The sequence below is a fragment of the Sebastes umbrosus genome, chromosome 6 (genome assembly GCF_015220745.1).
Source record: "Sebastes umbrosus isolate fSebUmb1 chromosome 6, fSebUmb1.pri, whole genome shotgun sequence".
Taxonomy (NCBI): Eukaryota; Metazoa; Chordata; class Actinopteri; order Perciformes; family Sebastidae; genus Sebastes; species Sebastes umbrosus.
In genome coordinates this window covers 11,306,380-11,332,476 of record NC_051274.1, presented here as the reverse complement: position 1 = coordinate 11,332,476, position 26,097 = coordinate 11,306,380, and the positions used below count along the sequence as shown (strand labels likewise).

Below are 26,097 nucleotides of genomic sequence, written 5' to 3'. Positions count from 1 at the left end.
CAGGACCTCAAATACATGTTAAATATTCATTTATTCAATCATTCATGAGAGTAACTGCAGAGGAATGACACATCAAAACCAGGACAATAGTGATGTATATGGTTATTATTTATTGCTACTTTTAAGGATACAAAAATAGCATGAAACAGAGACTTTTTAAGGAGGCACAAAGTCTAGTAGACACCAAATGAAACAAATACATGACAACTATCAACATAGAAAATAAAATAAGACAGTATTAATAACATTTTCATTACCAATGATTTCTTTAAAGATTGTAAAATAATAATAACAAATGCATAAACAAAAATATAACCTATTAAGGGGAAAACTTAAAAGTCTTAGGTATCATAATTCACTTCAGAAACAGACAAAGTTTTACATTGTAATAAAACAGATAAAAGATATGATGATAACTATAACATTGTGTATATTATAAGCACAAGAGACATGTAAAAGATACTTGACAGACAACAAATTCTATTTTAGTCTACTCAAACTTTATGGTAACACATGGACAATCACACTTTGTATCTAATATTTACAGAAAAGGGGACAAATTATTTAATTACATTCAAGAAATGTCAAATGCACTGGCTCAATGAGAAATATAATTAATAGTTCAATATTAGCTCTACTAATATCACAAAATAAAATCTTATTTTCTATCAAATAGGTCCATATCAAATATTAAAAATTGAATTCAGTCTTACATTTTACCTCCATTATGGATTTTTACCGCTTTTCTTCACTTTTCTCTTTACAATCATACAAATGGCACTTTCAATGTACTCCAATTCACTCAGTGAAATATTACAAAAATATTGTTTTAAAATACTTGTAATACTCTGTATTGGTACATGAGTTATACACACTGTGTTTCCCTACTGTGCTCACAGTGTGTGTAAAGAATAATGAATAAAATGGAAAATGCTCTTTACATCAGCAAGCATGAAGCTTCTGCATAGGCAGGCACGTAGCTTTCAGTATACCGATTGTCATTATGGATAGACTCAAAATTCAACTATACACAGAACAATACACACATTATAAGCTTTGGAATATTTGGTTTTAAACTGTGGAAGCAGCCACAGAAATCAAACAAGTTATTACAATCAACTTTAAGAGCAATACAAATAAAATAGACAAAAATATTTGATTAAAAAAAAAGCAAGAATTTGAGTGTACAAAATCTCTTACTTCAGCTTGCATCAGCTAGACTTAAGATTCATTTTAAAATAATTTTCAATGCAAGATTGAAAATACAAGTCGAGCAAAGAAATCATTTAAAAATGTAGAGCCATGCTATCGCTGTAGCACGGCAGGCCCCTGTGAAGCCACTTTGGCATTATAACCTGAATATAATGCAATATATATATTTTACGAATATAAAATGGTACATTATTCACATGACTCAAATATTATGTAAAAAAAGTAATAACATTGACCCCCTGTTATTGAAAACAGTGCATATTAGGAGGCGTCACAATAGTTCATTTGTATATGGTTAAGGCAGTGTGCGCTTCACTTCAATTAGAAAACTGCACTTTGAATGAGATGATCAGCATTTAAGCCCAGGACAATCTTTTCATGTAAAACTGCATATGAAGTTACACACAAGACAAAATACACATGTGCAAGAAGATTGACAAGCTTTTTGGCCACAAGACATATTTGATATATCATATTTGGGCTGAATTTTTGGTATGAAATCAAGCTGTCGACCAACCAGTTTACTTCAAAAATAAATTTTACAAATTTGAAAATGCTAAGTGCTACATAACTGTCGTTCCCTATTATAGGGCAAACGGTTGAGTGTATTGCCTGGACAGTATGGCTAATGCTTTATTTTGTTTTATCTCTATATTCCTCTGTAAAACAAACTGCATCCAAACTTCAACCAGAAAATACAATTTTAAAAATAAGGCACATTACCTTCTAGGGCTTTTATTTTGAAAAACTAGGTGTATCCCTATTTTCCTGTTACAGCCTGTATCTGTATCCCATTTCTCATTGGTTTGTTGTAAACCTGCTGGGTGTTGGCGTTATGACGTCAAATTAATTCTCCTGTTTGCCAAATGAAACTGTTTATTGCATGAAAGCATCCAAAGCAAACACAGCAGCCGGGAGCTGATATTTCTTTCTCTGCGGCTAAAGAAAATGAGGAAGAGAAGGTATGATTGTTGGTGGATATGCGTCACCTCACTGGTAGGTAGAAGACGTGTGTGTGTGTCTGTCGGAAGGGGAAGGGGAGGGGTATGTTGTCATTTCCTGCTCGGGTCCGTCCTCTATGTCTGCGCTCTGGCCTGGACGCCGGTCAGATCCTTTCTTATGATCTCATTCACTGTAAAGCAAAGAAAGAGAGGGACTTAAGTTATTTTACAATAACATAAAAAAAAAAATAGTGTTAAAACTGCCAACATTCAAGAGTGAAATTGATGATATTCCTGAAATACTGTTGACAGAGAGGCGTTTCTGTGCAGAAACTCTTCTCTTGTTGATAAAGGCTGCATTAATGTCAAGTAACCACTAGAGGTAGAGCTATGCAAGAGCCTATGGGCGATGTCTGCCTGTTGCTCGGAAGATTAAAAGTGTGTGTTTACACATCAACAGAAGAGGAAGGTTGAGATGGAAACATTCGGTGTCATGGTTGTATAAATAGAATCATGATGTACAGGAAGGGGGCATAGAACCTGGGTAATGCACTGGAAATAAAACAAAATATTGAATTTCGGTATTGAATGAAATTCTTCTATATCTGCCAACATGTGAGTATTTGAAACTTTGTTGTGTATGTGCAAATAAAATAACCCAAGCTGTAACGTGAAGAGGAAGTCTAGCTACCTGTGACTGCTCACCTCTGTTTAAACACAGTCACACTTTCAACAGGTGCTTCTGCATTGAGCAGGAAGGCCTGACATGTCACAGATATGCCACACCGTCTGCGTGGAGCTCTGGTGTTTATCTGGGAGCCCAGGCCTGGAAGCCTACTGTGTGTGTACACTGGCACTCGGAGACATTATAGGCTGGTGCCACAGCTTCCACCGTGCCTCGGGGAACTCATTAGGGTCGATGAGTAATATAAGTATTTCAAAGTGGGCCAAAAAAGCTTTTTGCCTGTAACCAAGCCATTTCGGAGCATATCGTGTCTGTGATTTTGTAACCATGGTAACAGGCTACACTTTGGGATTGGGGTTATTCAACTAAAGGTAAAAATGCACGTGTGAAAATCGGAATATCATTTAACAGTTTATAAAAAATGTTATTGGGTTACACATTTTTTCATAGTTTTGTTGCGTAATACTTTTTAAAAAGATGTTCCTGTTACGCCTATTTGCTTTGGTGCCGAGAGTTAGAAGATTGATACCACTCTCTGTACGTTAAATATGAAATACAGCCAGAAGCCGATTAGCTTAGCTTAGCATCAAGGCTGGAAATGGGGAGAAACGGCTAGCCTGGCTTGTATTTATTAAAATTAAAAGTTTTAATTTGTGAGCTATAGAAGTGCTGGTAGCCGTTTACCCCGATTCCACTTTTATGCTACGCTTAACTAAACTTAGCTAAGCAAAGCTAATCAGCTGCAGCTTCATATTTAATGAACAAATATGAAAGTGGTATCAGTCTATTCTAAATATTGGCAAGAAGGCTAATACGTCGAACCACTGATGAAAAATATTAAGATATTAAAGGGACGGTTTCCAAGTGTGCAAAACCATGGTAACGCTATTCGCCTCGCTCCGAGGCAAGTCTATAATAACGAACTACTGTAGGAGCAACGGAAGTCAGACGGTGGTTGGCGGTACGACGGTTTTGTACTCTGCGGCTCACATTACTGCAGTTTCACAAGTGTGTCAGAGAACTACGGTGGCCTTCAGGTAACATAAAAACGCGAAAGGCTCTCTCTAGAGCCAGTGTTTGGTTTGTCCGTTCTGGGCTACTGTAGAAACATGATGAGCAACATGGCGGACTCCGTGAAGAGGACCCGATCCCTATGTAGTTATGAAGGACTCATTCTAAGCTATAACGAAAACACAACAATTCTTAGTTCCAGGTGATTATACACTAATGAAAACATAATTATGAATATTATATCCCATTTCTGCTAATAGATGACCCTAAATGCTACACACTGTTCCTTTAAGATGATTCGCCACAGCTGTTCAAAAATACTGAATGTTGCTACCTTACACTGCCTTATTTTAGAGGTGGAGGATCTTAATTCAGTTGGCGTGTGTTAGCTCTATTTAAAGCCTTGATTTACATAGCCAGCGAGGCAAAGGTCGCAACTATTAAAACACATATAAAATGAAATCAGACACCATCTCACCCACACAGCACCATCTCTAAGCAGATGGAAGACTATGAAGGTTAGAACATCTCACTACAAAACTAAAAAAAGTTATATGAAATATTATTTATATTTGAAATGATGAAGTAGCACCCACAACTGCAGCGAAGTGTCATTAAATCTAATTAAGCGATGAGACAGATATCCTCTTCTATCCAACAAACCAATCTTTGTCTCTTCTCTCTTTCTATCTGATCATTCGCAGATGTGAAAGAGAAACAACCCGTTACAGCAGCTCAACACTGAGCACATTTTATAGCCGGAGCAGCATCTGAGGATTGCAAAAACTGCCGGAGCAGCCAAACTGGGTGCTCTGCTGTCGTCACAACATCAGCGTCCCTGTTTATTTTAGTCTGTAGTGGAATTCCCTCTGACACCTAATGCCTTAAAGAAACTTTCATCTCCCCAATGGTGCCACAGGATTTTTTTTCCTGAGCATAAAACAAGCTTAGAGAAGCAGCAGGAGCGCCGCAGTGGGGCAACATACAGTGGGGCTTTACTGAATCTAATGAAGGGTTGGCACGGGTCGGCTATTTGAGGCTGGCCCGGGGAACACTCGGGCTAGTCTGTTCAATAGGTGAGTGTCTGGCTCCTGAGTTCTGCACCAATGAGCTGCACTGTTTACCAACCGACTGTGAGAGGAGAGAGAGAGAGAGAGAGACACCCAGTACAGTAGCTGACTCAGTCGCAGCACACTGCCTGCTGCGAGGTGGAATGTGGGCCTGCAAGTATTTGCATGTTAATACAGTGTATGTGTTTGTGTGTGTGTAGAAGGGCGTACAGTACGTTCATGGCTGATGAGGGATTGTAATGACAGCCCGAAGCGGGAAACCAAAGAGAGAAAAGAGAAAGTAGAGAGAGTGGACTGACAGCTAACCACCAATCTAACCACAGATCCAGTGTGTCAGTGCTCACATTTTCTCTGTCTTCAAACAATGCTGCTCACACAATAATGTGTACAGTGAAAGAGTTATAGTCCATTCTCTCTACAGAGGCGGTGAAGACATCCCTTTCTAAAGTAATTTCAATGGAAGATTTTTTTTTTTTGTCTCTGTGCATAAATGTATTCCAAAGTTCAAATGAAGCTAGTATGAGGCTTCAGCAGTCAGAGTTAATTGAAACAACTGGTTTATTTTAAATGTCTTTTCAATACAAAATTCTTCTCATACTTTGTGTTATTTTCCCTCCAACACAGATCAGCCATGCTGTATTTGGAAACACAAAGAAGGAATTTTGCACAAAGAAAACTAACTCTTGAAGATACCCACTTTATTTGGTTTACCCAGATTGGTTCAAATGAACTTACAAATAAGTTCTTTTAGCATTAATGTTTTTTTATACGAAGTCCATTTTTACTTGCCCCTATACAAATTGTTTTATGTATTAGTGGTTATCAAATAACAACAAAGACTAAAGTAAATGGTCATGTTTTATTCATCTTGCTTTCAATCTTGTGGCAATACAGAGATGGAGTTTCACTCATAGCTCATAAACTTTTGTGTTTAATTTGACCTCAAAGAACAGGGGAGTTGCTGGTCTACCACTGCCTTGATGGTCAGTTGTGCTTTTGTGGTGAGTATGAACTAACCAAAGTCACACAATAACACACTCCTGTGTTCTGCAAGGTAAAATTACAGTTTTTTTCAACGGCGTCTGGTTGCTTTGGTGAGAGCATAGATAATGGCTTCAGTTCCCCGTCGGAAACAAAGACTGTATATCTGTCTCATGGTCAGGTAAACAGGTGAAAATATTCAAAATATAGTGTACACTTAAACTAATATTGATTATTTTAGATGGGTCTTTCTTAAGGTATACGTTTTGCTGCCGGCCCCGTGTCAGTACTCCTTACTCTGTTTCTCCAAACTGGGGATGTGCCGACAATCATCTACAGTAGGTAATACACTGACTATGGATAAGTACCTCATACAACCCGACTTCATAACACTCAAACTATCCCTTTGAGAGGTTGACAAAAATCTACAAACATGAACTAACTGACTTTTACACTGTAAGTTTAACAATATAAGTGTCTTATATAAGAGCAGTTGTCATGCGCTCATCACTACGGTTGTAGCTACATAGCAGCTGTGTATTTGATCAAGCCTTTCAAATGGGATGGAAGTGAGCTGAGACTAATGCGTGTCCACCAGGCTGTTGCTGTGTGCTTTATCTCTCCTGCCGCCGATCTCTACCTGCTGGAACAATTTCACCTGCTCCACTGCCTCTGGGCTTTATTCCACACCCACTAAATCTGCCCCTCTCAGCCTTTGTAGACTACGCCAGTGGCTCTTTTACGGTTTTCACAAACTATGCGGCACGCAGTGAGATGTGCCAGACGTTCACGACCACAGGTATCTTTTCTTTTCAGCTAAACAGATCGATATTTGTATTTATTTGTCTTATCTGAGCACCAACAGGAGGCATGGGAACCTGTGTGAGGGCTGACAATGCAAGCCCTCTGCGGGGGAGTTTATGAGCCAAGTTTTGGCACAGAATGAAATACCTGACTTTCATTTAACACTCTGCGCTAAAGCTGACACAGTTCAGACATGTTCAAATGTGACAGTTGGCGACCACAACACTGTGACAATACCAGGATGTGGCATCACCCTTTTTTTTCAAAAATGACTACAGACCGAAGCACATGTCTCGATGAGTAATGTTGACAATCTCACTTTGAAAATGTGTTTGATGGTCCCAACTTAAATGATTGTTTCGTGGTCGGGATCGTTCTTCAACACCTCTGCAGTCAAACACGGAGGGGATTTTTTGACCTCACTAATCTTCTCACCTTTTGTCTGAATATTTTTTTTTTTGAATATCGGGAAGTCCCCCTTATTTTCCTCATTAAAGCGTTGATAAGAAGATGCTGCAATGATGTGGGTGGATTATCAGCTGTAGGAGGATGAGTAGGGGACAGACTATCCAACTGCAACTGTTGCATTATGCATTATGCATTACGAATAAGATTTGAACATTTAGGGATGTGGTATTATAGAAGTGTGAATCATTATATTGCAGTTTTAAGGGGAGACACCCAAGGTAAACTTATAGATATCACCATGAAATTCCCCCAGTTGAGACATTGAGGCAGTTATTTTTCGAATTACAAGTTTTCTGAAATTTCATGTTTAAATATGCAAATGAGACATTATATTATCAAATATGTGCTAATTCTCATACATTTCTAGAACAGAAATCTGAACATTAGATAAAGCCAGGTTCAAAATTCTGGTTTCATTTTGTTGACATATTGGAGTCAAAGGTTTTCATAGAGGGAATTTTGGACGGCTCTCTTTATCACTCCATCAATCAGAAAAAGCCGTCAAAAAATCAATTTTCGTCATGTTTTTAGGAATAAAATATTATATAAAATCCCTCAGTAAAAACCTTCAAAATATAGATAGGAATGAAACTGGAAAGTTTGGTGTATGTACGTGCTATTGAAGTGGAGATTGCTGGCTCAGAGTGAGAGAAAAGGGCCTTCAAAGATATGTATTGTAAAATTCCAAACACTACAGGTAAATAAGGTAAAAATCTTCAACTAATAGATATCACCATGAAACTTCCCCAGTTGATTACTTACATTAAGACAATATTTTTTTTTTTCTATTACAAGTTTTCTAAAATGTTATGTTGAAATATACAAATGAGGCATTATCTAATGCTAACGTATGGTGAATTTAGGAGAAATGTACAGACGCAAATAGACAAAGTAGTAAAATAAACACCTCATTATGTATTTTGGATGTTTTCTTTCCATGAGTGTGAAAGAAGACATGTTATGGAGGCAAAATAGCTCAAAATCTCAAATTGGCCAGTGCATGAAAAACAATATTATTGCCTGGGATGTCTCAGGATAAAAGAAGGCGATTAAAACGAAGCAACTGCTAACTCTGCAATTCGTTTTTTACAAGATTTCCAGATGGTAATGTGCTCTTTAAAGGAACACTATGTAGAATCTGGTGGCATCTAGCGGTGAGGTTGTAGATTGCATCCAACTGAAGCCTCTCCCGTGTGCCGTGTTGGAGAACTACGGTGGCCGACGCGAAAACGCGAATGGCCCTCTCTAGAGCCAGTAGTTGTAAGAGTAGCGTAGGTCATTTGAAGAAGAGCCAGTGTGTAAAGTGTGTGTGTACGAGGGAAGTGAGCGGTGAAGCAAGAGAGAGAGAGCAGCGGCAACGGGAGCGAGTAACGTTATCGACTCCAGCCCAAGCAGGAAAAGTTAACAGTGTTTGTTTTTTTCCGTTATTGGCTACTGTAGCAACATGGTGGTGCAACATGGCGGACTCCGTGAAGAGGATCCGCCTCCATATTTAGACAAGAAGGGCTCATTCGAAGTTAACGAAAACACAACGATTCTTAGTTTCAGGAGATTATACACTAAAGAAAACATGCTTATTAATATTATATTCCATTTCTGCCAATAGATACCCCTAAATGTTACACACTGTTTCTTTAAAAAGCTGAAACTGAACAGATGCAGAGGCACCTTGGGACGCCGACTGGCCGTCATCACTGTTTGATGATGGGAGGATCAAACAGTTAGACGGTTCCTCTGACTCTGTGTTAATTCACAAGCTCACAGCCCTGTTGCTGTTTACTGCGGAGGGAAACCCTGCAAGTTCCATCCAAAAAACACAAATTCCATTGCTGGCTCTTTTTTCTTCGTTTCATTTTTTCCATTGAAACACACACACACGCATAGCCCCTTCCCTTTTCCTGCGAACTACTCTCCACCCTCCCGCTATCTTACAGGGATCAGGCTGGATTTCTGGAGAGCAGCTGCAAATAGGAATTTCTTGTGCCAGATTGGCAGAATCCCGCTGTTGGAAAAAAAGCTAATCCTCTGGTGGGTTCCCCCACAGAATCGAGGGGCGTAAGGCCAAGGAGAAGCCCCGGCCAACTATAACAAACAAAGAGGCTTTCCCCAGCTCTCCCAGGCAGCCCGTTCCACTGTTTGACAATGGTTGCCATGGAAGTTGTTTTTCACTTCATAACAGTGTCAACATGTCGAGGCGGTCAGGAGAGTGACACTTTTTTCTCCCTCCCTCTCTGTCTTTAATGCGAGAGAGAAGGAGAGAGAGAAAAAAAAGCTCATTTCCTGGTGTGTGGCGGTGCCAGACGAACCCCTGCCACCAGCAGAACGAACACTGCTGAATGGAGCGACGGGACGATGACAACCTTAAACTGCCTTTAAACTTCACCTGGTTTGACACAGACTAAAACATAATATAGTTTGGAGAACCTTTAACTCCAAAGTAAGGAAGAGGTTCAACCTCGCGCCTGCTGCTGGATGTGGCCTGACATTAATTCTGTCAGAGGGTAATGGGGTTGACAAGAGTAAGTATAAACATATGACTCATAATCCCTGTTATTTCCACCTTGAGTGGAACATAACTACACCTCCTGGCAAGGATTGTTTTAACAGTGTGAGCCATTTTCGGTTGGCTTTGTTCGGAGGGATACTATAGCACGTAGATCATACTGTAAATATCCTTGAATTGTTCTTAGGAGAAGTCAAAATCTCTTATCATCCATCTCTTTCAAAATAAGGGAATTACACATACAGTATCCATCATTTGCTTGTTTTCCACTTCATTACACTTAGCTGTGAAAGCCACACACAGACAATATCTCACTCACACAGAGTATGAAAGCATGAACTTACACTCACCATCATCTAGGTAGATCTGGTCCAAGTTCTCCTCCTTGACCGTCACCCTCCTCTGTCCGTCACCCGGAGCCTCCATCTGCCCCGTGCCAGGCGGTGCCCGGCCTTTCTGCTGCCCCTTCGGCGCGTAGGGCTGCTGCTGGATCACGGTGGGGTAGTGCTGAGGGTGGGTCGCTGGCACCTGAACCTGGGGGGGCTCGGGCGAGTGGGCGGCGGCGGCGGCCTGCGGGGAGTAGCCGTCGCAGTAGATGATCCCTCCGTCAGGCTGCGGAGCCACGAGAGGTTGAGGGTCTCCTCCCCGGAGCAGGTGGTGGTTGGTGGGGGAGAACTGGATGATGGAAGGGTGCTGGCCCGCACCAATGGGACCTACAGACTGAGCCGGGGAGCCCGTGTGGACCAGGACCGACCGGTGGGGGTCGGCAATCATCCCTCCAGTCTGCTGGTAAAGCCCGGGGCTGCCGCTCATGCTCTTGCCCCCGCGGGAATACACGATGGCCGAGCTCTGCTGCTGGAAACGCACGTCTTGGCTCGGGAGGCTGGAGCTGAGACGCTGGCAGGAGGCCATGCCGGAGACCAGGCCGTTGTCCGGGTGGAGGACGCCGCGTGGGTTATGGTAGTAGGAATGAGGGGATAAACCCAAGATCTGAGGCATGGCGAACCCCATGTGGTCTGCTTCATACTCATCTAAGGGCTCCGTCTTGATGGATGGAGCTGGAAAAAACAAAGAGATGGCTGTGAGAGGAAGTGCTTTAAAAATGATTGTCTACTAAGACTTTCCGTGGACCCGTAATAATCATTATAATGACTGTACATTCAATACCACAAAGAGGCTGAGCAGCATTCTTACATGCCAGTGGTGTGTAGGAGAAATGCTGAGGCTGGCTGCGCTTCCTCTTGCCGTTAATGACGTAGAAGTTGACTTTGACAGGATGGCAGACGGACGAGTCTCGGTAGGACGGCACCTCCACAAACAGCATACTCTATAAGACAGCGCTCTGTTATGATATGTACTGAAACTGTTTGAACTGAACTACTAAAGGACAATTGATTTGATTAGGGTGTTCTACAGGTTATCATATGAGTATTTAACAAACAGTCAAGTATAATACATACAGGCTGGCTCTTGTCTTTGTCCACTGTTGCTTCCATTTCCCAGATTTGTTGCCCATCTAAAAAGAAGAAAAAAGAGAAAGTTAAAACCTCTTCTGAGTCTTAAACAATGTGGTAATTAACTCTGCGGTAAAGTAAGTAAGGTTGATTGTTTCAAGATGCACCAGAGACGGTGGTAATTCTGCAAGTCTTTAGCCTGTAAATTTGAAAAATCCCAAGCAATTGAGAAATCAGCTTATTGTGAAATTCTTTGTATTTTTTTTAAATTTCATTTAATTAAATCGAATATCGCATGGGATTATCATAAAGTGGGCATTTCTGTAAAGGGGAGACTCGTGTGTACCCATATAACTCATTCACATATCTTGAGGTCAGAGGTCAAGGGACCCCTTTGAAAATGGCCACGACAGTTTTTCCTTGCCAAAATTTTGCACAAGTTTGTAGCGTTATTTAACCTCCTTCATGACACATAAGTATGACATGGTACCAATGGATTCATTAGGTTTTCTAGTTTCATATGATGCCAGTATCTTCACTCTAGCTTTAAAACTGAGCCCGCTACAACCTAAAAATCGCAAGTTGCGTTAATACATTATTATCACGTTAACTTTGACAGCCCTATTATATATGGTAGATCTGAAGCCACCATAACGTCTGTCTGGCAACATGTGATTTAATATTTACGTGGGCAGAAAAGGCTTCTTTGTGTGTGGAGATGATATCACTTTTAAAACCACTTCCTCTTACACCACCTAAAAAAAAGTAGAGATGATCGACAGGTTTACCCAGAACACACGCACAGTCATCCATCAATCAGAGAGACACGTGGCCGTGAGAGACACACCTGTGTGCTCTTGAACGCAGCACCGACGAAAACACAACATTAGCAGGGATGTGATGAGAAACGGCAGGCTTCACTCTGCTTCATGTCTGTAACGATTATGTGATGTTACGTCACACTTCGTCAAATTATATTTACCCTTTGGGTGAAAAAGCAGAAAGCTAAATGTGCTGGTAAATGTAAACTCCATGTGCCTTAATGATAGGACATGTGCTGCAGGGAGTTGTGTTTGAATGTTACTGTAGGTGGGAAACCCTCTGTCAAATTAAAAACACATGGCTTAAATGAGTCAGCAGGAGAAAGGGGGATTCCACCCATCTAGCCAACTTCTCATCCAAACTTTATTTTTATGATCAACTCTCTCCGCGTGTTACAAAACGTGATGACTACTGCTTTCTTGGCGTTCGTGTTTGTTTGCGTTTTGTTGCAACTCTACTCTCAGGGATACCCCGGCTCTTGTTCTCCCTCTGGAGATAATTGTGTGCGGAGGTGGAAAAGGGGGAGTGAGAGAGCTGGGGAGCGAGCCCGAGCAGGCTTGGCTTGGCCGGGGGGAAGCTTTCCTTCTCTCCGTACAACCCTCCCCGTCCAAGCACAGGAGCCAGGGGAGCTCCGGCCAGAGGCAGCTGTCTCTAATTCAGAGGGATCTCACAGCTGCACTGGTCCAGAACTTTGTGTCATAGAGAAACTCTCCAAAACAATGGCAATCCCTTTGCGTAAGGTTTCTTTTTCCGTCTCTGTCTTACTATCCATTACTGTGGTGTGTCGTAACACAGCGGCAGGGAACCCCGGAGAAGAGAAAAAAAACAGAAAGCAGCCGGGGCACGCGGGTCCTTTTTTAGTTTTACTTGAGGTAGCCTGTGCATTTAAACAGCCAAGCTCTCAGACAGCAGTGGAGTCAGTGAGTCACAATATCAGACATAAGTATTTTAACATCACTGTCTACCTTTGACAGAACCGAACATTACATAATAAAAAGTAAAAAACTGTATTTCACTGCCACGAACGGACATAAAAATAAATTCTTTCCTTCCATCCAGATGCACTTAAAGGAACAGTGTGTAACATTTCTGGGGATCTATCGGCAGAAATGGAATATAATATTCAGGACTATAGGTGCGTTCCGATCAATATTATATTTCAGTAGTGTAAAATATCCACAGTAGCAGCAACAGGTATCTACGGAGGAAGTGATGTCTGTGTTGGTGACATAGCAGGGTGTTCCGAATGGAGGAATTTTATCGAGGGAAGTTCCCTTAACTGACCTTCCCTGAAAAGGGAGCGGGAACTACTGTTTATTTACACTGTGGATCGGAACGCAGCTTATGTTTTCATTAGTGTATTATCACCTCAAACCAAGAATTGTTATGTTTTCATTAGCTTAGAATGAGCCGTTCATATCTACATAGGGAGCGGGTCCTCTTCACGGAGTCCGCCATGTTGCTCCGCCATGTTTCTACAGTAGTCCAGAACGGACAAACCAAACACTGGTTCTCATGTTTGCTCCTAAAGTAGTGTTACTATGGTAAGGATGGCCACTGAGCGAGGCAAACAGCTTTCACGCGGGTTTTGCACTCGACGGCTCACGTAACCGCAGTCTTGGAAAGGGAGGAATGAGAGGAGGGGTACTCTGTTGGTTGCAATCTGCAACCACACCACCAGATGCCACCAAATCCTACACACTGCACCTTTAAGTGTCAACCAGGGGCTTTAACAAACATGTGATATGTCACGTGACACAGAACTATTAAAGGGGACATATCATGAAAAACTCACATCAACTCTTTACATACATATCATCTTTACACCTTTATTTTGAAATGTCTGTGATACCATTTCCTTCCAAGCACAACTCCTTCCTACAGAGCCCAGTGATAAAATTGTTAAATCATATTTTAGTCGCTTTTTGTGAGTTGATATAAATGTAACTAATTGTGTTAAATAGGCATCTCATAACGACCGCAGGCCCCTGAATTTAAGTGAATCGGAATCGTATCTTGGGAGGCTTTGTGATATCAGCAAATATAATTTCGTTGTCCAAAGAATCAATATAATATTGTATCGTGATGAAACTTGTGATTTACGCCCCTACTTCCTATGTCACATGTAGGCTCATTAGAATATACCACCCACGGTTTGAGAACTACCTTTGCAAAGGTGCAACATATTTTTCTCGCAAGCCAATCAGATCAGACTGGGCTTTTTCAGGAGGGGTTCTTAAAGAGACAGGCGCTAAAACAGAGCGTTTCAGACAGAGGGTGAATACAGGTATATTCAGACAGACAGTATGAGAAAAATGTATGTGTTTTTTTAACATTAAAGCATATAAACATGTTCTATTAGAAACCCAAAATGCAAGTATGAACCTTGAAATGAGTATGATATGTCCCCTTTAATAACACAACAAAAGGCCCATCTGAGTAGTGATGAGACATTATGGAAGTCAGGAAGGAAGAAAAGGGCAAAGGGAAGTGAGGCTGCCGTGTTATCATTTGGTATAACGATGGTGGTGAAATGTGAAAGCTATGAACGTGTTAAACAGACATGGATACTTATGAGTCATTGTTATCACTTGTGTTGTGGTGTTACTGTGAGACAGTGTTGTGTAATAGCAGAACTAACAGATGCACAGACCGTAAAGATTTCATAGATTCAGTCAGAGGTTTCCGGGTAATGTATGGCTATAAAAAAAATCTTGTTTGAAAATAGAGATTGACTCTTTCCCACAGACTGTGTGTGATGCTGGGGATGATGTGATTCGATGCCACTCACCCTGGGTTTTCTCCAAGAAAATGACCTTGGAATCGGAGCTGAAATTCTGCCCAGTCAGGATCATCTGCTGGCCTCCCAGAACTGAGCAGCTGTCCATGTCCTGCTTCTCCACCATGGGAAGCTCATGTGCTGAACGCTGGGCTGCCGGGACACACAGAGGGGCGGTGTGTTACATTTACTGTCTATCTGGATTAAATTGATTAGTCGATTAATGGAGAAACTATAAGCAACTATATTGATAATCGTTTTTCAAGCAAAAATAAAGACAAATTGCCCCAAATCCTCTGCTAAATTTCTCCAATGTGACGATTTACAGCTTTTCTCTATTTTATATCATTGTAGACTGAATATATTTGTGCTTTAGACTGTTGGTCAGACAAAAAAAGACATTTGAAGACGTCACCTCCAGGCAGTTTTTTGACATTTCATAGACGAAAATTGAATAATCAAAAAAACTAATATGCAGATTAATCAATAACGAGAATAATCATTACTTGCAGTCCTTAACTACAGTGAAAAAACATGTGACACTTCATTTGAAAGCTCTGCATTGATTTCTCACAAGTGCACAAACAATGTATTACCAAGAAGTGACTGTGTTTTACAATAAAGAGGTGATGCTGAGTCAGGCAACAATCACAGCCCCCGCTTTCAGTTTTAATAAGCAGCAGCAATGTAAATCTGTCGCATCACAACTCAGGAGAGGTACAGTAACAGGAGAGGTTGCCTCGGTCTACATACAGTTAAGTGCTGTACAGGAAGGGGACAAAATAAGAGGAACAGTCTGATGCAATCTGTTAACAAAGCCCTGCAATAAATACTAACTACTGTACGTGACGCCTAAAATGTTAAAGAACTGTCAAAGAAATTCAGTCATTGCAAACATATGCTGTGCAGTTAAACTAGTGAAAAAAAAGGGAACCACCTGCACGCCGGGGGGCATCAGTGGGCAGATGGGCAGCCTATATGGCACTGCATCATGTTTTCTCAATTCTAAGGCCATCCTAGAGGGCACTTCATCGCAATCTCTCCACTGTGGAAGGGCACCGAGGGCACTTCATCACATTTTCTCTACTAGAAGGGCACTTTATCATGTTTTCTCTACTGGAAAGCTACACTATAGGGCACTTCATCACGTTTTCTCTTCTGGAAGGACACCCTAGAGGGCACTTCATAACGTTTTCTCTACTGGAAGGACACCCTAGAGGGCACTTCATCACTTTTCTCTACTGGAAGGACACCTTAGAGAGCACTTAATCACGTTTTCTCTTCTGGAAGGACACCCTAGAGGGCACTTCATCACGTTTTCTCTTCTGGAAGGACACCCTAGAGGGCACTTCATCACGTTTTCTCTTCTGGAAGGACACCCAAGAGGGCACTTCATCACGTTTTCTCTTCTGGAAGGACACCCAAGAGGGCACTTCATCACGTTTTCTCTACTGAAAGGGCTCTTCTACCATAGGGGCATCCAAGAGGGCCCTTCTGCTGCGTGTGGTTTGCCGTGCCCCGCCCGAGTCTACCAGTGAGTCAAACATTGAACAACCTCACAGGACTTCATTTTTAATTCTAGTGGACATCCCAAAGTGTCCAAAGATGCTAAATATGTCAGGCTGAAGTTTTGTGAAATGTGCATAAAATGATGCAGAAGGCATCACAAATGTTCCCAATTGATGGAATATGGATACAGGGTTTGAATAGAAGATATGTTAAGGAGTTAATGTCAGTGTTGCTTTCCTGTGTCGTACCTTACTATCACTCATTAGATCAGCTGAAAGTCCACACTCAGTGAGGCGAGCTGAGGTGTCGACAAACAGCCCCGTGACCTTTGAACAGGTTTGTTCGCCCTACTACACCACGAGCGGATAAAACAAAGCGGATGACACCAGCAGGGGCCCTGCCTCCTCAAACACACCATCGCTGACACAGTCTGCTTATCAACGGGCCTCACAGATGTGCCACAGGTGTCATTGTGAGCAACTTTACGCTTGATTGGTTTTCACTGACAGCAATTGTTCATGTTACAGCAGACAGGTAATAACTATTGTTCTGCCCTTTTCTGTGATCGGGAAACAGACGGGAAACGACGATTATAAAATGATATTTCATGTTCTGCGTCATGATTTTTTACAATGACAGGAGCATATTGCACGCAGCCCGTGTCACACTGATATGATGAATGCTTTATCTTGACCAGGGTGTTAGTACAATCTAGATAAAGGGCCTTCTTGTTAGAGTTTTGATTACACCAGGCGCTTTAATAACGCTGTGTACACATGCACTGATGTACCCAAACACAGACTTTACTACTGTGCACATACAAACAGATACACAGACACTGAAACATGCAGCGCCCACCTACAGTATTGGATGGATGCCCTGGTTGCATAAAGACATCTTTGTGTGCAGGACTCTGGACTATCAGCCCAGCTCCAAACTCATTTGAATGTGGGTTCCCCTTTTTTTAATGTTTATTTTGTATAAAGTTTTGATACCTGATAGCCGTTGGACCTCAACAGGAAGCATATGTATAATACATATCATTTATAAACCTTTCATTGAATCAAAACATTTTTTTAAGACCAGGTGAAAATAGCATCATAAGAGTGTTTTATGTGTGTCTGCTTACAGCACTCGATAGGATGCGAGGCCACTTGGAGAGAGACATGCTGTCCTCCAGGCTGAGGTATGTGCACACGGAACACAAGGCGAACGCGGGTGTTTTTCCGACCGACGTCCGTCTCGCCCTTCCTCAGCTCGATGTCGGCGTTCCTGAGCTTCAGGATCCCAGCACAGTCGATTCTGTAAGAGGGGATGAATATATGAGCAAAACTGACAATGGAAAATAAAAATTTAAAAAGCGTTCAAATGGACATTTGCACATTATTATATCCTCACATTGCTTTCATGTTGTTCTTTGGCTCCAGCGGGATCTCGAGGACTTTGGTGCCGTGGATGACCTTCTCGTAGCTGGTGGTCGTAACTGTCTTGCCAGTGATGCGGTGGACTTGATAAAAGGCGTGGGGCTTGAGGATGCGCTCATCTGCTGTACCGATGAAGATTTGCAGGCCGAGTGGCTCCTTGCCTCTGTAGCCATGTAACTGCAGACATAAGGAATCATAAAAATTCACTTTTGTTTTATTTCACTTAAAGCAGCGGTGGGTAGAATTGGAGCAAATATGATCAAACTAGGCAGCGCTGATCAAATATGAATCAATATTCTGTTAGTGTAATGCCTATTTCTTGCATAAAATGATTTCAGAAACATTTTGCAGTTACTGTTTAGTTGTAAAATGAGAAAGTTTGTGACCCGGCAGCCATGTTGAGATCAGTTGAGGAAATACCAAGCCCCGCCCACCAGCAGGAGCACACTTTCTCATTTTACAGCTAAACAGTACACTAGAAGATGTTTCTGAAAACATTTTTTGTGAGAAATAGGCATTACAGTAACATTATTGATTCATATTTGATCAGCGCTGCCTAGTTTGACTGTTTGATCGGAGTTTGCGAGTGATTGACAGCCAATAGGAACGCTCTCCCCCTGAAATAACCTGTGATTGGCCAAAGTCTCCCTTTTTTAAAGCCTGAAAACAGCGCCAAGAGGAGGTGAAGAAGTCTTGAATTACAATATGCTGAAAGGTTATTATGGAGGTTTTGCCCAATAATGCCAAAAAACATTCTGCCTACTGCAGCTTTAAAGCTTCTGCTGACTGGCGATAAAACATAGATACAGTATTATGGAAATGTTTAAACTGGTTGTGTTTCTCCATAGTCGCTCGTTCTAACTCTGCCTTTCCAGATGTTGCTCCCCCCCCCCAAGAGGTGGCTAATCAGTGTCAGACCCACGTGTAAAAGCATGAGTCTTCATTCAGCAGCCTTGAACAGAAACTGGCAGAGAGCTCACATCCTACAGCCTTGTGCTAGTTCTTTCAGAACTGGATGAAGGATTTAGCAGAGGTCCTGACTCAAACTGTCATTAACATCCAGCCTGACTGACACATCTGGCATAGAAGTATTCAGATAGGTAAAGCTGTAAACTGGAAATAGACAGAGAGGCAGAGAGAGAGTTAGAGAGATGTTACTTTTAACCTGAGGGTGCCTCCTGAGGAAACCTGCAAAAACCACAAAGCATCGACTTGCATCTAAATGCTGTTTTTGTGCAAACAGTGTAATGCATAACCTTTATCATATACCATGAAGTGGTTGCAGAGGGGTGGCACTGACAGCACAGGTAACTTTTTTTGAGAGACTGTCTATTCTAGAGCTGCCTAAAGTGGGGCCCGCCAGATATTTTGAGCGGAATTTTTTTTAATCACTATTCATTTTTAAAAATGAGAATATAAATAGCTGTTTATGGTGCTTTATTTTTTTGGGAAGTAAAAATTATCTTTAAATATATTGGCTGACATAATTATTAATTATGCTAGTACCATTTTGCATCTTAACAATACAATAAAATAGAAAAGGTGTTTGCTTTTGGCCCACCATTAAAGCAGCAGTGGGTAGAATTAGAGCAAATATGATTATAAAAGTATTTTTTATAAAATGCTCACTATATCCTGACAGTAGTACATGAGATAGGTAATCTGAAAAAAATCATATGCCCCTGTGTCCTCCGGTGCTCCTAATGGCATCTGCAAGATTTCACAGACCGGAGGAAAACAACCAATCAGAGCCGAGCTGGAGCCTTGCTGTCTCTAAACAACTGTCAATCACTCGGGAACTGCGCTCAAACTACGCAATGCTGATCAAATATTAATCAATATTCTGTTACTGCAATGACTATTTCTCGTGTAAAATGTTTTCAGGAACATCTTGTAGTGTACTGTTTAGCTGTCAAATGAGAAAGTTTGTGACTCGGCAGCCATGTTGAGATCAGTTGAGGACATACCAAGCACCGCCCACCAGCCGGAGCAAACTTTCTCATTTTACAGCTAAACATTTTACGTGAGAAAAAGGCATTACAGTAACAGAATATTGATTCATATTTGATCAGCGCTGCCTAGTTTGACCGTTTGATCGGAGTTTGCGAGTGATTGACAGCTGCCTCCGTTGAATGAACAGCCAATAGGAACGCTCTCTCTCTGAAATGACCTGTGATTGGCCGAAGTCTCCCGTAGATTTTTTTAAAGCCTGAAAACAGAGCCATGAGGAGGTGCAGAAGTCTAGTTATCTCTCAGAACACTTGAATTACAATATGCTGAAAGGCTATTATGAAACTTTTGCCCAATGATGCCAGAAATATTCAGCCTACTGCAGGATTAAGTTTAAGTTTTGGCACTTCAAAGGAAAAAGTTTGCTGATCTATTCTAACTACAGAAAATGTCACTGCAGTAAGTCTTATTGCCTAAGATTTAAAATCAGATGTTTTTCCACACCAGAAGGTATTTTTCCAATTAAGACTGTTTCTTTTAATAGTGGTGATAAAAGCTACGTACAGCATATGTACATCAGTCACATTCTAGAAATGATTATGTGACTGGATTTAACTGACAGACTTCACAGCAGCTGCTGAATGTGAGCAGAAACGACGGCGACATGAATGTGAGCATGCTGGCTCCGTATAATCCAGGCAGCTGACACACAAGGAGTGAAACAGAGGAAGCCGACTGCAAACACTCAACAGGCCATGTGAGCAGTCGGCCCGTTGTCATGGCAGTGGCAGGAGCAGTGAGTCATGACAGAAAGCAGCGTAGGAAAAGTAAAGTGGAGGGTACAGGGCTCAGAGAGGGAAAGGGAGAAGGAGGGAGGAAGAAGGGAAAACAGAGGGAGCGACGGAGGAGAGGAGGAAGGGAAAGACGAGGTGAAGGAGTGCAGCCGTGGCTAGCCAGGCCTGACCATCTGATTGGCCTGGCAAACCGGGCAGAACTGACCTCAGGGTGAGGCCTTCGGGGATGGGCAGAAAACGGAAAAGAAGCTTTATTTCCAACAAGTCCCTACTATCAAGCAACAAAAACAGCTTTGACACGTTGCCACGGTAACACAGAGAAAGGGAAGTCGAACCTATTCTCGGACCGCATGGCGAGCCACAACTGTGTCACGGCTCATTTCAACACGCTGCGTTTGAATTCCATGTTGTGACTGTAAGAGAATTATTAGCAAACTTCTTTTTTTAACCTGCATCTACAATTATCTGAACCACAGGCACTGTTCATTTGCTTTTACACGTGTCTAGAGAGTGTTTCAACACTTTAAGTCAGCTTCCTAATATAACGAGACCCACGCAGTCAACACACCAGTGTGTAAGAGGAAGTCGGGGACAAACACGAACACAGGCCTGTTTGTGCGGTTAAAACCATGGGGGCGAGAGTGCACAACGGCAAACTATTTTAAGCTGGAAGGCAGAAAAAATAAAAAGCTTGCGTTGCTCACTGACCTGAGTTCAGTTGTGAGCGTTTTCACGAGGCTAAGGGGGGGTTACAGTGTGTCATGCGTCTGGGGTTGTTTCAGAAAGTGAGAAGTAGGAAAGGTGCTATGAGAGTAGCCAGAGTAACTCAACATAGAGTCATTTTAATACAGCTGGCCCTGGGCAATAACACCACCACTGAGTGCATAATGAGTAGGAAATACCATTACACGCCAGCCCTCCCATCAGGGCTGCCTGAGGCTCCCAAACTGGAAGGCTACTGTAATTTAATGGACAGCATGCCTTCATATGGTCGTCCAGCACTTTCAACACACACATCAAGTACTTTGTTCATTTAAAGAGGACTTATCATGCTCATTCAGGTGCATACTTGTACTTTTGGGTTTCTACCGGAACATGTTTACATGCTTTAATGTTCAAAAAAACGTTTTATTTGTCCTCATACTGGCTGTGCTGCCCCACCCCCGAAAAGCCCAGTCTGCTCTGATTGGTCTGCTGGCCCATTTTGTTATGATTGGTCAACTGAACCAAACTCTTCGGACTTCGCTCAAGCTCCGCTTTAACTAGCTGTGTTTGAGGGCTTGCCAAACTAGTCGCTAGGCAGGTTTTATGCAAATTCGGGCTGTCAAAGTTAATGCGATAACAACGCGTTAACGTAAATTGTTTTGACGCCACTAATTTCTTTAATGCAATCAATCTTTTGGAGGTTCAACCGGGCTCAGTTTCAAAGCTAGAATGAAGATACTGGTATCATATGAAACCTAAGGAATCCATTGGTACCAACCATATCACACTAGCTTGTCATGAGGAGGCTAAATAAAGCTCCAAACTTGCGCTAAATTTTGGCGAGGAAAAACCGTCATGGCCATTTTCAAAGGGGTCTCTTGACCTGTGAGGGTTTCTGGACAATATTTGTTAATTTTTTTGTGTTGTTAATTGAATTCCGATAATAAATATATACATACATTTGCATAAAGCAAGCACAATATGCCCACTCTGATGTTGATAAGAGTATTAAATACTTGACAAATCTCCCTTTAAGGTACATTTTGAACGGATAAAAGATGTGTGATTATTCGCGATTAACTGTTTTAATCGATTGACAGCCCTAATGTAAATGTGTTACTTGGTGACATCACCATGTTACGGAAGAAAAGGCGGGGCTTCAATCAAGGCATTTCAGGCAGTTCAGGAGCAGTGTTTCTGTGGGAGAGAGTAACTCCCTTTGGCGTGCACTTTGGGCTTTGTAAATTTACAGACCTTTTACATGCACAAAAAAAATATAGTACACACATAAAAGAAAGGGGGAAAAAGCATAACAGGTCCTCTTTAATCCTGCTTTTGACCATACCTGCACAACAGGATGTCCTCCTGTGGGGGCTTTGACTGCACCCCTGCTTCCCTCTGTCTCATAGTGAGCTCTGTGGTGTGGCTTGGGCTGCACCTCGATGTGGAGCTCATACTGGTCCGTGCGTCTAGGGATAGGCCATTCCAGCGGGGGGAGAGAAGCCACAGGGATGCTACAGAACATGAAGGATACAGAAAAGGAGATAAATCATTTAAGTTATGCTGCTTAAAGGAGATGGATATGTATCTTGGGTGGTGTACCATAAGCAACAAGTCCTTCAAGGCCTTCCTGCTAATTTACCTGCAGATGCTGGAAACCAGCGGCTTGGACCAGATTGGGGGGATGACAAAGAAAGGCTCTGCAGCCGGTTTGGCTTTTAGGTCCTGGTCGCAGGACACCAAGTAGTTCCCTTCCACGTGGTTCTCTGGGTACAGAGTGTAAACCTGGTTGGACGTCTTGACTATTTTAGTGGGCACCAGGCCTGGCTGACCGCCGCCAAAGCCATTCATGGCATCGGCGAGGCTGCTGTGTGTATAGTGGGCGGCTATGTTGTGATCTTCGTGGACGCTGAGGGGGGAGGGACTGCGGGAGCGGTGCCCGGGGACCAGGCCCGGGTTCCTGTACATGTCGTAGGTGCGTTTGCCCTGCGGGGAGGTGGAGCGTGAGCCGGGTCTGGAGGAGGGCGAGCGGGTTCCCAGGCAGCCGTCCTCGGCTAGGCTGGTATGAGGAGAGGTGCCCGGGGAGGTGCGGGGGGAGCCAGTGTGGATGTTCTGCAATCTGGGGCACAGGTCTCCAGGGTTCTGGCCACTGCTGGGGGACACGCAGGGGGACGCCCAGGGGGAGTAACTCTCCGAGTGCCAGCTGGTGGAGGAGTTGCTGCTGGCGGGACTCAGGCACTGTGGCTCGCGGTACGCAAGGCTGTCATGGCCGGGCACGGTGAGGGTGGGTCTGGGGCTAATGTTCAGGTGGTGGTTCTGCAGGGAGTCCCTACCATGGTTGTAGTGCTCACGGGAGGGGGTGATTTCGATCCGCGGGCTCAGGGCTAGGCCCGCAGGCCGGGTACTGTTGTCCAGGTAGTGTCTGGCCTCCTGGTTCTCATAGCCCGAGAGAACCTCGGTGTTGTGGTTGCCGTAGGAGGGGCTGCAGGACTTGATGCCGTACGGGGACGCCTGCACCAGAGGGAAAGCCTGCTCAGACTCAGGGCTGAGGACTTTGTGAGATGCGAGGTTGGGGTCATCTGCAGGAGGGGAGGGAAGATGAGAAATCATCACAACAAAGATATTTCCCATGATTTCAAACCATCATTCAGAGATTCCGATTTATTTTAAGAAAAACAAAAAAAACACATCTTTCATCATGGCATTTTTCTCTCACATGACTACTACAAGTCATAAACCCCTGATCAAGAAGCCTGTCAGATTTACTTCGTGTTTGTATTTTTCATTCACATGAATAAGCCTCACATGGTCATTCATCACATTCATTCTGAGCCTTCATAATAACCCGAGAGAGAGAGAGAGGAAGAGGAAGAGAGAGGAAGAGGAGTCGACTCCAGCCCTCCGGACAAACCTTGATCTCCCGCAGCGAAGTCGCTGCTGCAAGGTGGTTCATATTCAAACAAGTACTCAAACTCCAAATCCTCATCGGGGCAGTTGACTCGACTGAGCTCTTCCTCCAAATCTTTCTCGTCGTAAAAAGAGGTCATCTGTTCTCAGTTTGTCCTAACGAACGACTCCTCGTTTCGGTGTTTGACGGCACTGCTGCTGCTGCTGCTGTGGAGGGTTTGTTTGGGGAACCTGTTCAAGTGTCAAATGATGCATCGGTGAGCCTGCAAAAAGGTGAAGCGCACAAGTTTCCTGTTTCTAACCCCGCCGCAGTTATTTTCAGATGAGGAAGGCGGGTCTATTTTCACACCCAAACGCTCGAGTTCACCCCTGTGTGTCTCTGATCTGATCTGATCTGATCTGAACACACCTCTCCTTTTTCTCTGCTCTCCTCTGAGCTGATGCGTCGAAAGAAAAAAGAAGAAGAGTGGGGAAAAAAGCAAAAGTGCAGCTTGGAAGTGATGGTTTGACTGCTCCATTGAAACAGATGAGTGTTTTTTTTTTTTGACAGACTGAGCAGCCTGGTGCTGCCCCCGGGTGTCTGACACGTGACAGTGACACAGCAGGGTGCTCGTCCATCACCTGTTCCAACAATTGTAGCCAGTAAATACAGGGGGCCATGAAGGCATCATCTCAGGTAGATGGGATGGATAGATATACATCATGTTCCTTCAGTGAATTCATGAAATCAATGCGCTCTTTTACAGTTCATGAAAAAAACGCGCTCCTGAGGGAATCCCCTGATTTTACGCACGACGCAGCAGATACCAACCAGGGCGTTCCTCCATAATATATTATGCTCAGTCAGCAAAACAAACACACTCACACCATTCATAGCAAACTTTCTAACTTACAATTTCATTTTTTTAGATAATATTTGTTTCTATAATATTGGGTTCATTTGGGCATGCAACCAAAATGAACCAGAGGCAAAAACATATCAGACAGGATATAATCTAAGAAAATATTGGATCACAAGCAGAAAGTTATTGGGGGGGAAATGTCATTTACAGAAAATTGTAATTTTTTTTTGTATCAATCCGAGTCCATATCTTAATTATAGTCACACCCAATATACAGTATTTAATATGAATTTAATATAAAAAATATATATAAATTTGCTCTTTTTGCTCTCATATGATGTCATCTAATGTAACTCTAAAGTTTAATAGCATGTCATAACTTATAATAACTTTCTTTTTTATTAGTGTCTCTTCTGTTTTGCGCCGATAAAATCAAGTTTTTCAAGTATTTCATTATTAATTATGCTGTTGTATGGCTTCCCCAAACATCAACATCCCAACCATCTGTGAACTGTTAAACTGACACATGACATTACGGCTCTCATCATCATCATCATCCTCATCATCATCATTATTATTAAACACCATAGCTCCAGGCCTTAACACTATACCCCATCAATTATAAAATCAAATGGTTTGATTACCAGATAATCACAACACTTCAGCAGTACCTTGATCCATCGACCTCATGGTGTGGTACTGTGCCAGCCTCCAAGTCTCTCTAAACATCTGGAGAAGAAGAAGAAGAAAAAAAAGCGAAAAACAAAAAAAAATGTTTTAATTTCTGCTAATATTCATAGCAGAAGTCTTCAGTTAAAAAATGTTGAATAAAAAAAAAAAAAAAAAAACTCTCTGTTGTTCCCTATACAAGTTCAAAAAACTTCAAGCTGCGACACATCAGCAGCTGCGTAAAAACTCCTTTTCTTTTCCAAAAAGCGTGCGTCCGCGGCAGCTCCAGCGACGGGTCTGCTATGAAGTCCTCTCTCTTCCTAGAGCTCTACAAGGATTACTTGTGTATCAAGAGCGGCTTCCTTCCTCGCTCTGGGTGTTTATAATGCTCCAATGCTGTAAAATAACGGGATTCCCTCAGTGTTTCCTCCTGTTTGTGCGCCTTTGCCATGGAAACCTGGAGCCGGTCCATGTCGGAGACTCAGGGCTTTCCTGCAAAGCCCCACACTCAGGAATCCATGACGTCTCCGGCTCCTGCTGCCAAGGCATTTCTGCGGCTTCTCTCAG

General features: G+C 42.5%; 1 protein-coding gene and 1 long non-coding RNA gene across 4 annotated transcripts; one reads left to right on the top strand and one right to left on the bottom strand.

Moving 5' to 3' along the window:
• Positions 1–90: 90 nt before the first annotated feature.
• nfatc2a (nuclear factor of activated T cells 2a) lies at positions 91–25,910 on the bottom strand. 3 transcript variants are annotated; one of them, XM_037771857.1, is made up of 10 exons: positions 25,533–25,910; positions 22,755–23,691; positions 22,458–22,626; positions 17,638–17,840; positions 17,369–17,541; positions 14,743–14,883; positions 11,136–11,191; positions 10,870–11,002; positions 10,020–10,733; positions 91–2,344 (listed from the first exon to the last, which is right to left on the bottom strand). In XM_037771857.1, exons 1-10 carry the CDS (start codon positions 25,588–25,590, stop codon positions 2,289–2,291), a joined length of 2,640 nt encoding a protein of 879 aa, XP_037627785.1. In that variant the 5' UTR covers positions 25,591–25,910; the 3' UTR covers positions 91–2,288. The 3 variants fall into 3 exon arrangements, with proteins under 3 accessions (XP_037627785.1, XP_037627783.1, XP_037627784.1); XM_037771855.1 differs by lacking the exon at positions 25,533–25,910 and adding an exon at positions 24,024–24,508; XM_037771856.1 differs by lacking the exon at positions 25,533–25,910 and adding an exon at positions 24,024–24,507 and having other exon boundaries at positions 10,026–10,733.
• On the top strand, positions 4,758–17,742 carry LOC119489473. Its single transcript, XR_005207182.1, has 3 exons — positions 4,758–4,925; positions 17,371–17,543; positions 17,667–17,742. It is a non-coding gene; the product is annotated as an uncharacterized LOC119489473 (long non-coding RNA).
• Positions 25,911–26,097: the final 187 nt, after the last annotated feature.